The 14,982-nt window shown below is 37.6% G+C and overlaps 2 protein-coding genes across 4 annotated transcripts in view; both read right to left on the reverse strand.

The window, feature by feature from the left end:
- LOC124146385 (RNA polymerase II-associated protein 3-like) overlaps positions 1–14,982 on the reverse strand; it is a 399,479-nt gene that overhangs the window by 150,312 nt on the left and 234,185 nt on the right. The window lies entirely within an intron of this gene.
- LOC125383227 lies at positions 8,525–12,939 on the reverse strand. The gene is made up of 2 exons (XM_048401499.1): positions 10,215–12,939; positions 8,525–9,786 (listed from the first exon to the last, which is right to left on the reverse strand). Exon 1 carries the CDS (start codon positions 11,224–11,226, stop codon positions 10,264–10,266), a length of 963 nt encoding a protein of 320 aa, XP_048257456.1. The 5' UTR covers positions 11,227–12,939; the 3' UTR covers positions 8,525–9,786; positions 10,215–10,263.

Genomic DNA, 14,982 nt, shown 5'->3' on the forward strand with positions numbered 1-14,982 from the left:
ACTTCACGTTAAACCCCATCTCTTCATTCCCACCCTCCATAACTAAATAACAGAGACAAAAATAGAACTCCTAGAAATTTCAAACAACTAATGAGCACCACTTCAGTGCTGGGTTAATGTGTATACAAAGTTTCGCGAAAAAATTATTAAACGGTTTCCGAGTTATGGTCCGGAAACCAAGCTTACCCCCATTCAGAGTCTATGTTCAAGTTATCTCCATGGAAACGAGAAAAAATAAAAATGTCAAAAATCTCTAAATAGCAAAAGGCACCACTTCAGTGCTGGGTTAATGTGTATACAAAGTTTCACGAAAAAATATTAAACGGTTTCCGAGTTATGGTCCGGAAACCAAGCTTACCCCCATTCAGAGTCTATGTTCAAGTTATCTCCATGGAAACGAGAAAAAATAAAAATGTCAAAAATCTCTAAATAGCAAAAGGCACCACTTTAGTGCTGGGTTAATGTGTATACAAAGTTTCGCGAAAAAATATTAAAAGGTTTCTGAGTTATGGTCCGGAAACCAAGCTTACCCCCATTCAGAGCATATGTTCAACTTATCTCCATGGAAACGAGAAAAAATAAAAATGTCAAAAATCTCTAAATAGCAAAAGGCACCACTTCAGTGCTGGGTTAATGTGTATACAAAGTTTCGCGAAAAAATATTAAACGGTTTCCGAGTTATGGTCCGGAAACCAAGCTTACCCCCATTCAGAGTCTATGTTCAAGTTATCTCCATGGAGACGAGAAAAAATAAAAATGTCAAAAATCTCTAAATAGCAAAAGGCACCACTTCAGTGCTGGGTTAATGTGTATACAAAGTTTCGCGAAAAAATATTAAACGGTTTCTGAGTTATGGTCCGGAAACGGTGGGAACGCCGACGCCGACGGGAACCGTGCCAAAAACAATATGTCTCCCTCCATTCTGGGGGAGATATAATTAGCACCAGAGGCACTTACTAAAATCGACTGATTAGTAATGTAAGTTGATTTCATATTTAAGTTATGATATAGTATCTTTGTATATTTAATATGTATGTTACACTCCCGGGAATAACAAATGGTCAGTCTATTGAACTGCTTCATACTATCGATAACTCGGATGGACAACTTGAAGTCGCCCTATGGGATGTAACGTATTACCCACGGTGGACCAATATAAGTGCTGCAAGAGGTAATAATGAGATATATATATTAGGTGAAAACGATGTTATTGACAAAAACATTATTATACCTGATGGGTATTACAGTGTATGCTCACTCAATGATGAAATTTTTAAGCCTAATGGAATTAGTCTCACACAAAATGAGTTGAATGGGATACTGAATTTAAACGCTGGAGAAAAGGGTGTAAAGCTTTCCATGAACTTAGGAATTACACTTGGATTGAGAGTAGATATAACAGTAATCATGACATCAGCACAGGGAGTTAAATTACCCGATTTAGTTCCCTATAAAGAGTTGTGCATCCATCTTGATCAAATAAGCACAACGGATAATATTCAACTAGAAAGTCCTTCAACTCTACTCAGAGCTGTTCCAGTCAAAGATGAAAAATACAATAGTGGTAGAACGGAATCTTTCTCATCATTACAATATAAAAAATTAAAGTGTGGTATTATTTCAGACCTCAAAATTTCTGTATCAGATGTAAAACATCAACCTGTACATATACGATACTTGAGTGTAACACTCCATATTATAAATAATGGTTGATTCATCAGGCCCTGGAACGCTCAGACAATGTAATACAATTGTGCTTTCCGATCTCGGAGACACAGAAGGATTCGGTAAGCCCGGTACCGATGGTAAGTTATACGCTTTACACTTACAAGATAATGTATACAAGGGGAAAGAAGTTACATTCACAGCTAATCTAGGAGATTTAAGCGATGTCGACGTTAGTAGACTCAATAAAAACACTTCGTATAATCTTACTCGCAACGATGATAATAAATGGACTATGATCGAAGCAAAAATCGAGTGGCTACTGAATATCGTCATTACCCCACCGTATGTGATGACGGGTAAGACACATAATTTAACTAAGATAATAAATAGTGGGGTCGTACTCGCGGCTTATATCCCATCAAAACGAAAAAGTGTGTTAGTCTCTCCCCTGCCAGAAAACCCAGGTTATATGTTATTTAATCGTCCGGCAGTAAAAAATGTTAGTTTAAATTTGGTTACTGAATTCAATGATATAAAACAGAACTTGAGTGCAATACCTAATCTTTCTATGCTTATTATTGAAGTCTTGCTCGGAGATGCACCGAAAGATGCCTTCGAAATATTACCAGGTCTATCGATTAAATGGCTAAAGAAACACCAACATCAACGTTGCAGTATTATTCATATAGGAGCATCACCCGTTGCAACCCTTGAGGGGGTCCAAATTATTAAAAGTGACAGCATTTCTCTTACTAAGATATTCATGCCGTATAATATACATTTGATAAGGTTGATGTATACTCTCAAAACATTTAAGCAAGACCAATTAAAGACTATTATATGATATAATAATAATAATTTACACTATGGATTTATATCCGGTGCTCGATGAAGTTGATTGATTTCGATTTACATCAAATAAGCGACATAAAACATCGAATAGAGAAGGAGAGGGAGTTGAGACTTGGATTGTATAAAAAGTATCGCAGAGCCGTGAATGCTCTTGACGGAGTTGACACCGCGCTTGTAACAGCTGGCATGGGACTCAGTGTAGCCGGTGTTGGTTTACTATCAACTATAATCTCCGTGCCTATCGTACTTGGATATGCAAATAGCCGCCGGAGTCTCAGGACTGGCAGGAATAGCGATAAAATTCATTTCTCTTAAGTTGCAAAAGAAAGCATTAAAACATGTTAATATTCGGATACTCGCCGAAGCAAAGTTGAACAGCATTGAGGATCATATTTCAACAGCAATGGCCGATTGTAAGATATCCGAGGAGGAGTTTCGTTTAGTGTTGTCAGAACTCACCAAATACAACGCAATGAAGCAGGAGATTCGATCAAAGACCAGTGGTATTAGTAGTGAAGACAAGGTAAAAAAGTTCATAGAACAGGGGAGACAACAAGCGCGTCAATTATTCCTTGCCAAAACCAACATTTAGAAGAATGCTTACATAAATATATAATAATAGAATTTATGCTCAGGGACAAAATTATCAAATGGAGAGAATTACCACAAGGTATATATTATATCAGTGATATCAAACCAACCAAATACGGTCATCAATTGTTTCTTTCCAATTACCAAGAAGAGTATATAGTCTGGTCTCCTAGTAAAATGAACGAAGAACTGAGTAAAAATGTTGAGTATCACTTTGTTAAAAATAATGGTATACATATGAATAAAAATAATAGAGAATATTTTCATTACAATTAAGTTTAATCTTGTGACGATCGTTGAATAGCATCATCATTTTTGCATAAAAAATTCCCCCTGTAGTGGTGGTATAGGTATATAAATCTGGCTCCAGTTGAAGTGGTCCAGAACCCCCATTACCTATAAAAAATTATATCATAGAAGCATTGATAGGTTTGAAAATGGCTCCAAGTGGTGGTGAGCTAGAGCCATTTTCATTACGATTTAGTTTAATCTCATGACGATCGTTAAATCACATCATCATTTTTGCATAAAAAATTCCCCCTGTAGTAGCAGTATAGGTATATAAATCTGGCTCCAGTTGAAGTGGTCCAGATCCCCCATTACCTATACTACTAGGACCAAGGGCAGGTCACTCAAAACAATTTAAAAAATTACAATTTCAAAGGCAAATATCACCGAAAGTAAAGCTCCAATGACTTCCAAATTTCTTCTTAAGGTGTGGAATCAGATGCCCAACAATTTCGCTTGGGCGTCCAAAGTCGCTAAATGGCTTCGTTTGGCTGCTATATTGGATTAAATGTTTTGGCTCTGTTTTTTACCATTTTTCTCAGTACTTGTCTCTCAAAATCTGCTCAGCTCAAAAGCTTCCAAACTTTCCATACTTTGTGTCCAAGTACCATACTACCAAGTTCGGAGAAAAAATGCTGAGATATGTCTTCCATGGCCGCCATATTGACTCTTACTTCTGGCCCAAACTTATCTTCAAATGTCAAATGCCCATGTCCTGACAAATCCAGAACACTAAACCGATTGACTGTATCTCAATGGACAACGAAACTACAGCCTGTTAAAGAGGGAACTCCTGTCATAAACTTGCCACAGAGCAGAACTCTAAACACCTGTAACTCCAAACTACTTGTCCAATTTTGGCCAAATTTCGTGTGTATGTGTAGAGTGGGATTGTCAGTTACCATGTCTAATTGTAGTCACTTAAAGGGGCACTGATCTAATGCGATTCCCCGGACTGGTGGTTGCCTTTGTTATTGTGTTTTTCCCCGTGAGTACCCGGATGATACGCAATGCAACTGAGCGTGACCAGAGACTGGGCTACCGTCTGCAAGGACAGCTAAATAAACTTGGAGGCTGGAGGCAATATTTGTTTTACGCATTTTTGCATAAACACTGATTGGTTATCTGTGATCTATAAAGATTTCGACAAAGGGCGCATGTTAATTAATTTCTTCAGCCTAAACAAACAGACGAAAAGAACGACGGAGCTCATCGGATGTCGTCATTTGGAAATACCCCAGATGGTTATAGTTTAATAATAAAAAAAGTATCCATGCAGTGAAAGCATTTTCGGATTTCCGATTGCGTCGATAATACGATTACTACTCCCTTGTTGTCATCCACGTTTTCTCGTATAACCATACACTTGTGTATTTGTCGTCATTCACTTGATGCTCAGTTAATGAATTTATTACAGGTACAATTAGTGGTAGCACCACTTAGATTACCTGACAAAGGTTCCCATTTGGCATTTATTGTGTCTGGGGTAATTATTCAATCTAAATCCAGGTTTGAAGTGAGGTGAAATGTGTGTTATGTAATATGCACATGGCAGCCCAGCAAGAGATAAATGATCAGTTCATTTACTTTTTTTGTAAATCAACGGATCGTTCCTAGTCATCAAAGGATTAACAGAAAATACGTTGATTGATTAATCACTGTTATCTTGCACAGTGGATATGTCAAAAGGGAGTGTTTACATGTCTAGGTTTACTAAAACAAAGGGAATACACTCATATCATGGCGTGAAGTGCCGATGTAAAAACAACATACTTTGTTCAAAGGGTTAACTGATAATACGTTGATTGATTGATCATTGTTGTCAATCACTCAATGGAATTCTTAGGAACCGTGGACGTTATGAAAATAGTTGTCACGTGGGCTTTCTCAGCCGACCTTTGAGACTTGACACCTATGTGAAACACCTGAAACAATCCAAGTGATCAGTTGAGATACGAACACGGGTTATAATATCCCGAAACGATATATATCTTTTAAAATATTTGATTGTTACAGAGACACGTGACATCGAATAAGTTTCTTTGTACAGCTGCAGACGAGTGGGATATTGTTCCTTTGTGTGGATATTCACGGATACATTCCTCGAACAAGGAAGCTGCTTAAAATTTATACACATAAATTTGGTAGGTTGTAATTATGGTATTTGCATTTTGTTTTTCTTCATTTGAACCGATTCGTTGTTGTTTCTCTACGTCTTGGTTGGGAAATTCTTCAATGCGCGATAGACGTTGTTTTCACAGGTTTTTTCCTTTGTAAGCATGTATATATATATATTACCGTCAATTTGTAAAATGTGATTCTCTCAGGCAATTTATAAAATGTGTAAATATATCAGTCATTTTGACTAAAATATCTGTCCAGATTGATTAAGACGATCAAAAGGGCCTACAAACATTACAGATTATTATGTATGATTAGAAGCCAAACAACATAGAAATGTACTTTTCAACGTAACATTTTCAGTCTCTTGGTGATGACATTAAACATCAAAATGTTTGGAATTCGTTATCATAATAATACAGATGGAAATGTTTTTCAGTCACTTTGTAAAATAACTGAATATTTAGATGTTTAATAAATTTGTTACACATTTTGACAGTAAAAAAATATATACACTATAAAAAAAGCAATGCTCAGGTGAAATATTTACTTTGTGTTGCAAGTCGAAATAGTGTAAACAAAAATCGCAAAATTACCAAGCAAGTGACTTATCAAAACTTCGTCACCATTACTGATGCTACCCACAAAGATACCTACATTTCCTTATTTTCTCAAAAACTGTATTTCATTTTGTTGATCAATGTGACCATACGCCCTTATTACTACCCATAAAAGTGACTAATGCGCTTACGAATGGCGCAGCAGAGGTCGCGAACTAGTCTAGATTTCTGCTATACATCCGGGTACTCACTGGGAAAAAACAATAACAAAGGCAACAACCAGTCCCGGGGAATTGCGTTAGATCAGTGCCCCTTTAAGACGACGGAGAGAGAAATCATACATAATTCATGTATAACAACATCTTTTAACCTGTTGCTCCGAAATAGATCATTCATAACTGTCAGACTAGGCACCCTATAGTATTTACATGTAATTCAATATTGAAATGCATTCCCATATCACAAATCCTACAGATACAAACTGTTATCTGACATGTTTTGAAACTTCTTGTTTCAATGGTAGCGATTTCTATAGTCTGTTTCTGTATGGATTTTCTTCACGCTCTATATAGTACCCTCCCCCAGCAGAAAACATGCAGTTTTGCGCTCTTGCACGTATGGAGGGTACATCCAGTTGTGTGTAAAACGCAAAACAGAACCAGGGCCTAGATTTTCGAAACGATCTTAGCTCAGATAAATCTTAACTACGTACGTTCAAAGATAAGATAGATTTTCGAAACAATCGTAAACCTGTCGCAGATCGCTCAGAGCTACGATACCTATCATAACTCTGACAGAGAACTCATTTGTGTTAGAGAATGAAAAAGCGAGATGTTTCCCAATGACGTCACGAATTACCAGCTGCTGACAATAACAACAACAAAGATAAGTGACACGGAATTCATGATCACATTGTCAGGTCATATTGTTTAACACGCAACTATCTGAGTGGCAATCTACATACGTTCTACATGTATACGTTTTGTTTTTATGATAAAAGATGACTACCCCAACACAAATATCATTCGTGTGTCATGCAAAGGCATTTTGCAAACCCAATAAGTGTTATAATCAATAAGTGTAGTGTTACCACACTATAGTAATTAGAATTGAACAAATGTGCAAAAAGATACTTCATTGTTTTCCCTTCAAATGGTCCCCTCCCGAGCGCGCAGAACTTTATGTTAACACATCGCGTACAAAGTTAAGGACAAAAGTAAGGGACATTATTCTAAATTTCAATGCCGAGACCTTTGGTCGAACAGTAGGCATTAAACATTTAAGTTGCGTGTCCAAGTCTGATGGTACGTGATGTGTGCTGGGTCAGTTTCACAATACTGCTTGTTTTTCCGTTTATGTCAAAAGTCAAGTTAGGGAAAACACCAACATTATACCTGGAAACACTCAAAACAAAAGTTGTTCATGAAGCAGCGCATCACGAGCGAGTTATAATGACAACGTATGCTTAAATTAAATTTGTTTGTTTTATATATATCCAATATATTTCACAAATAAACAAAGGACTCAAATACAATATCAAACTATTTGTATTTAGATGATGTTATTATTTTTTTATCTATCTAGATCCATAATCCTTTTCAAAATTTGAAAGTGACACTAATTTTCGTTCACAAAGGGAGATGATTTAGGAATTGTCAAGTTATGTTGTCTAATGGAACACTCCATAAGTTAACGTGAACATACATATGATGTAGTCCTTTTCCATCTTTTCAAAATAAGTAGAGCTAATAAACAGATTTTCTTATTTGATTTAAATCTGGCTGATGAGCGAAATGTCTACATTGTAATTGTGTGAAATCTATTCCCAAACATAGTTCGATTACATTTGGCAGCATTGCTGAGGGTCTTTAAATAGTATTTGTCCTTAACAGTTATTTTATTGTCTGAATGGTTTTAAGTATTTATATTTTTTTAATAAAAAACAGGTAAATGTACACTTAAATTTTAAAAAGAAAACATTAATTATTATTATAAAATCGGTCCATTGAATGCAAAATTCAAAGATTATTGTGATTGAAATGTCTATCAGTAAATTTCATTCAATAAACATTTGCTACGAAAATATATTGGAAACTGAATTTTGGACAGTGTTCAAAAGATGTTACTTTTTGACGACATTTTAAACTCAAACGAGCAAGGGAACCAATTTTTACTTGATTTTTAAAATCGCCAATCTCAAAAATATGATCAAAAATATTACTTTTGCTGTCAAAATATCAACAAATTGCTTTATTTAATGGAATACATCTATGCTGTTAATCACCTGTTTTTAAAGAATGCAATTATTCAACAGACAATATTTAATCACTTGTAATCAAATATTTGTCTTTCAATAATATAGATAACCTACAATTACTTAAGCTAGAAATAGATTAAATATACTCTTTACACAAATATACTATACACATATTTGATCACATGTATTTTCTTGTTAAATCAATAAATACTACACTGTATAGTTACATTCAATTATTAAAACCGCTCGTCCCACACCATTTTAGATGTAAAACCTGATGTGAAATGCTTATGTTTTTTTTTGCACTTCATCACACATGTAGACTGATACAATTTTATAAAATGCAAAAATAAAGACTAAAGCATTGTCACAAATGCGATCCAGAAAATATAACAGCGAAACTCTGCGCTTTATGAACACTGTAACATTGAGCAAGTCCTCCCCGGGCGAATACAAAGGGAAACCACTCTCAGTTAGAGTATGAACTAAGATTAGCTGCCCCTGAGTTATCAAGAAGGTCACGATCATTACTGTATCCTGCCGACACCTTCCATTTTTATCCTTCCCAAATTATCAAAAAGGTATGTCGTTTCACACTTCTTCAGCATGGACTCAGATAGAAATATATTGTAAGCTATCGACTCCACAGTTATGTGGATCGCTGTCGCGATTAAGAACATTTTTTACGTGAAATCTTTGATGCGTTCTTCGTGTTTTCGAAGTGTCAATTTGAATCACACAGTTTAACAAAATTAAATGTCAACGTTTGAACGTAAAGCAGACACATTGTTTGGCAAAATATCTACGGAAAAGGATGCCGCCATCTTGGATGAAGATAAAATAAACTTATGACAGGTATGGGTCTATCTTAGATTTACGACAATCTTAAGATATCTTAGGGCTACGATAGTTTCGAAAATAGGCTACGATAGCCTACGATTTCCTTACGATAACTTTACGATAATTTTAGGGATACAATCGTTTCGAAAATCTAGGCCCAGACACTTTGTACGACATAATGTATGTTTTGGTTTTACAAGTAGCGGACATAATAAGGTGAAGATAGTAATAGCTGTATTTTCAAAACAGTGTGGACCTTGAGTTTAACGAGAAGACAAAGTCATTGATAGCCCTGACATATTAATCTATGCATAAAATCACAACAAAGTATAGATCTATATATATGTATAGTATGATGTAGAGTTTATTGAAACATTCCCCATGATCTCGGCATAGAAGCTACTGAATACTGGATAAATAAACGTTTAAACTCCATCATCCAATCCTTGGTTGATATGCTAGTAGCACACGGACAAAGTAATTGTCTTAAACGACAAACAACAAGAAATCCAGCGCTAGTGCCATATGGGCTGGAAAAGGAAAACAAACGATTCCTCTTGGGGGCAAAGGTCATTTAATAATGACAAATGTTTAATCGAAACATAAAACCTCCGGGTGGGAGGGTGGGTAACAAACAGACTGAGAAAAATCACCTGCACAACGTGTAGTTGGCAAGTTACGTTTGGCGCCTGTGACGTGTCCCTTGCAACAATAAAAAAACAAATACCGCTTACAGCATAATCAGCCACTGACAGTCTGGATTGTCTCCCCTTGACTGTTAAATAAATGGACATTAAATCAGATGCCATGGCATTGCCGTTTAAATTAAAATAAACTAAGGTTTATTTCTCACTTAAACTCCATCATCCAATCCTTGGTTGATATGCTAGTAGCACACGGACAAAGTAATTGTCTTAAACGACAAACAACAAGAAATCCAGCGCTAATGCCATATGGGCTGGAAAAGGAAAACAAACGATTCCTCTTGGGGGCAAAGGTCATTTAATAATGACAAATGTTTAATCGAAACATAAAACCTCCAAACCCCCCAAGAGGAATAACCTGGTGAAAGTTCTGTGGTTTGACTTAGTTCACTATCCCTGCACTGAGAGATTGAGCAAGTTTCTCATGCATTGCATCATACACTGTAACATAGCGCTCATATGCATTGGAGCGCCAATCACCACGTAGCTTTATAAGCAAGGGTGGAATGCCAATGTCAAATGCATAGGAACATCCGCCTCTGCGGAAAGAGTGACCGCTGTATGCACCAGAATCATAACCACATTTGTCCAGATAATATTTCAATGTTTTAACAAAACTTTTGTAAGTTAAACTCTTGAGGACTCCACTTCTGTCCACATATGAAAACAAAGGTGCATTTGAATGTTGAAGTTCTTCACTATATTGTGAAAGCAAATGTTCAAGTGCTTTAACAGGACAAAGCACAGAGTCGGGTACCCTAGCCAGCGGTAACTTTAACACTCGCTGACCAAACTGTATAGTTTTTGTGTGTCTGACAGTAATCATGGCACTATCTTTGTCAGGGGAAATCTTGGCATCGTGCAGACTCAAGTAGGTCTGCTTTCTTGAACCACTGCCTCTAGTTTCAGGGAGCATGGTAGATTTCCTCAAGAAACAGAAAAACGCAATGATGCAGGCTGCCCAAAAAGCTACCAGGAATGGTTCTGACATGTCCATATGACTGTGCATCCGCCTTAGTATATCTGGTGTTATAGGAAGTTTTTGTTTTGTTGGTGTACCTTTTAGTCTTAAGATACCTTTGTGCAGGGCCTTTTGTTCCCATGTCTCCAAGGGGTTTGGTAACCCCACCTCAAGATGAAGCAGGCGAATGATATTCATATATCCTGGAATACTAGTTGCTGAAAGGGATCTTGTTAGGAACACTCTGTAAAGCAGTACTGTCATGCGGTCGGCTGGAACTGGTGTCCTACTAAAGTACAGACAGAATCTCAGATATGCAGTTTTCATTGAGGAATATGTGCGCTTAGTAGTTTCGGCATATGTTGCCCGTCGAAACTGCTGCATCTCGCTATATAGGTGTCGCCACTGTTGAGCCACTTGCCCTGTAGATAGGACAAAGTTAGTTTGGATACGTGTGAGGATGCTGGCACTAGAATATACTTCCTGTAACAAGTTTCACAACACAACCAATAGAACGGAATAAACTGTATTGATTTATAAAGAAATGTAACATTGTGCAACCTGCTCAGAGAGTCAGCAGCAAGGTTATCTTTGCCTGGGATATATCTGGCTGAAAATTTAAAGTTATGCACAGCAGAAAACCAGAATATCTTGCGCAGCCAACGCATGGCTAATCGGTCACGACTAGTACCTTTGTTAAGGGTATGCATAGTATAAGTATTGTCTGTGTAGACAATGATATGTTTGTCTGTCCAGGTTACACACCAGCGTTTGACTGCTAAATACACAGTGAACAACTCTTTCACATTGATGTGTAAATGTTCAACAAATGGGAAGTCTGTATGCCAATTATAATAGACCCAGTCAGGGCCGAAACATGCTGCGCCACCATCACTGCAGGCATCCGTGGAGAACTTTGCTGCGGGCACCGGTTCATTTTCAATAAATTTCACAGTACCATTAAAACATTCACAAAATTCATGCCACCACTTGATATCAGCCTTTGCGCATACATTCAGCCTGGTATGGTGATTGGGTTTTTTAAGGGTATTACATAAGTCAATTAATCTGCGCATAAATGTGCGCCCTCCATGAACTACCTGTGCTGCCCAATTCAATTTACCTACAATTTCCTGAAGTTGACGCTTTGTTGCTTTCTTTTTCGTCACCAACTTCCCTAATATGTGCTTCAAGTCAAGCAATTTATCCGCAGGTAAGGATAAGGTACAGGTAGTAGAGTCAATCTCTATCCCTAGGAAAGTCAGTTTCTGAGTAGGTTCAACCGTTTTGCTTCCATTTATAGCAAAACCTAGATCGGTCAATAATCTTCTCAATGTCCTGAAGGCTTTCCAACACTCAGAGTTTGTTTTTGCAATGCATAGAAAATCATCAAGGTATACAACTACCACAAAACCTCTGCGCCTTAACATTCTACGAACAGATGACGACAAACGGCTAAATATCTCAGGGCTCTTGGAAGCTCCAAATGGGAGCTTTGTGTCAATCATGTAGACTGGAAGTCTTGAGTTTTTGAACTGCCACAGCAGGCCGGTAGCTTCATAGCAGTCAGGATGTAACGGCACCACACGGTAAGCATTTTTCAGATCCAGTTTTGCCATGTATCCACCCCTCGGCAGAAGTTTGATTGCTTCGTCAATGGTTTGATATTTAAAAGATTGTGTCGTTGCATAATCATTGAGGCTGAGATCACATGGTCTAGAGCAATCATGAATTAAGCGTACCTTCCCAGTGCCTTTTGGTATTGCTCCCAAGCTACTAACAAGCTTTGGTTTTCTGTCTACAATAACATAATTGCCTCGGCTGATTTCCTCTGAAATTTGGTCTTCAACAATTGTTCGTACAGACTCATCTGTGGCAGACTTGTAGTTTTTACAAAGAACATCACTAATTGTTACATTTTTATCAATAATCCAGAAACCATTTTTTATCCCATCAATCAAAAACTCACAATCACTGTCCTCTTCTAATTCCCTTTCCCACACGTTAGTACAATTCCCTATTGGGCTGGAGACTTTATTGTTTATAGGTACGAAACCGTGGTGGGATATCCTGGTGTTCAAACTGGGGATGCCTTTGCTTGCAGCCTGGTACTATACATGTGTGTGCATACTTGCAGTTTGGGAACTTACAACCCGAGGGGTGCTGGTAATTAATGCAAATGGATCTGCCTGACTCATCTGTTGGACGATTGTCACTCTGAGAGCTGGAATGGGCATTCTGAAATGAGTTTGCTTTTCGGGGTTGGAATGTTCTCTTTTCTAAAAAGTAGAATAGGTCATGGAACGATATTTCACTCCAGCCGCACTGGGTCTGTGCTTGTCTCAATCTGTGTGCGTTGTCAAGAAGCATAACTGAAGGGATAGTATATGTTTGACAGAGATCCCCAATTTGAGCTGTGTATTCCAGATAGTCCTTAATTTCATCAATACCTGCTTTCCTGTGGTCGATCAATTTTGACAAAATACGGACATTGGCTGAAACCCACTGTGATAATGGCACATGTTCTGGAAGGGGTTTCCCCCTCGACGACCTTAGATACAGCTGTGCTGACCCATCACCTACTATAGGCGTCTCTTCGCTGGTCATTGATGACCTGGGCTTAGATACAAAGTCAGGAATTAGAAGTGGTTTCTCACCTCGTCCCTGTAGTGAAGCATTTCCGGGTTGTCCCATGTCTAACGACGTGGTGTGGTCTAGGAAGTCTTTGAGGTGTACATCCGACAAGCTGTTTACAAGGTCACTCAACTGTTTGTCACCCGCAAGTGTTTTTGTTGTGACAGGCGACGGCAGCGACTGTACTGGTTGCGGCGATTTCAACTGTTTTATTGCTTGAATTAGGATGTTCCGCTGACCTACGGACAATCTTAGTTCAGTAATGTCATCTAGTGACATCAAGCACAACGCAACTGTACTATCAATGTCTTCATCATTCAAAATTTGTGCGGTCTTACTGTTCAGATGGCTGTCACTGCACCATTGTCGAAAGTCGAACTGACTTGGCTGTTCGTTTCCTTCGCCTTTTTTATTCACAGACATTCTTCTTTGAGTGAATTTTAACAAACAGACTGAGAAAAATCACCTGCACAACGTGTAGTTTGCAAGTTACGTTTGGCGCCTGTGACGTGTCCCTTGCAACAATAAAAAAACAAATACCGCTTACAGCATAATCAGCCACTGACAGTCTGGATTGTCTCCCCTTGACTGTTAAATAAATGGACATTAAATCAGATGCCATGGCATTGCCGTTTAAATTAAAATAAACTAAGGTTTATTTCTCACAATAATTTGGCATTAAACTTGGACGGGGATTTCAAGATAATTGGAAAAGATTTTTAGATGATTGTTTTGTTCTGTGGAATCGGAATGAAGACGATCTACAATGTTTGATAGATACTTTACAGACACTCCATCCAAGTTTAACCTTTACTTTAAAGATGAGCCATGAAAATCTATCGTTTCTAGATGTAATGGTTACAATTTCAAACAATAACATTGAAACAGATGTAAATACAAACCAACATATTCCAAATGATACCTCAATTACGATTCCTGTCACCCCCGTCATACTAAAAACAGTGTCCCTTACTCATAGGCACATAGAATCTGTGCGCGAGTATCTAATTCAGATCGTGCACAATGTAGACTCGATGAACTGAGGTAGTCACTATTAGAAAGAAACTACCCTAGAAAAATAGTAGAAGATGCAATAATCAATATTTGGAAATGTTCAGGAGACACGGCATTCTTTAAATAAGTGTAAAGAACAGAAATGTCACTAAATAAACTTATTAAAAGTAAAAGACAGAGCCAAAATCTGCAGCAGATTCCTACTAGGACTTCTATCTCAAAAGGAAAACAAGAATGTAAAACAGTGCAAAAATGTAACAGACCTAATTGTGGTTCTTTCCCTCATGTTTTACAATGATGTTCTTTTACATTCAAAGATGGAAAAACTGTCTTATTTCCGTGAAAATATGAATTGCGCTTCAAAAAACTTGATTTATGTCCCACTAAACACTGAGGGTCATGCTGTGGTAATGTTTTGACTGTAGAACCCCATTGCAGCTCTCGGCTAGAAACGGGCTGCGCCTGGTACATTGCATTGTTACCCATGTAGTG

This window comes from Haliotis rufescens, unplaced genomic scaffold, assembly GCF_023055435.1.
Source record: "Haliotis rufescens isolate VD_foot unplaced genomic scaffold, xgHalRufe1.0.p SCAF_22, whole genome shotgun sequence".
Taxonomy (NCBI): Eukaryota; Metazoa; Mollusca; class Gastropoda; order Lepetellida; family Haliotidae; genus Haliotis; species Haliotis rufescens.

What these genes read in the sequence shown, in the direction of transcription:
- LOC125383227 (XM_048401499.1), bottom strand. Translation starts at nt 11,226, where the DNA reads ATGCAGCAGTTTCGACGGGCAACATATGCCGAAACTACTAAGCGCACA.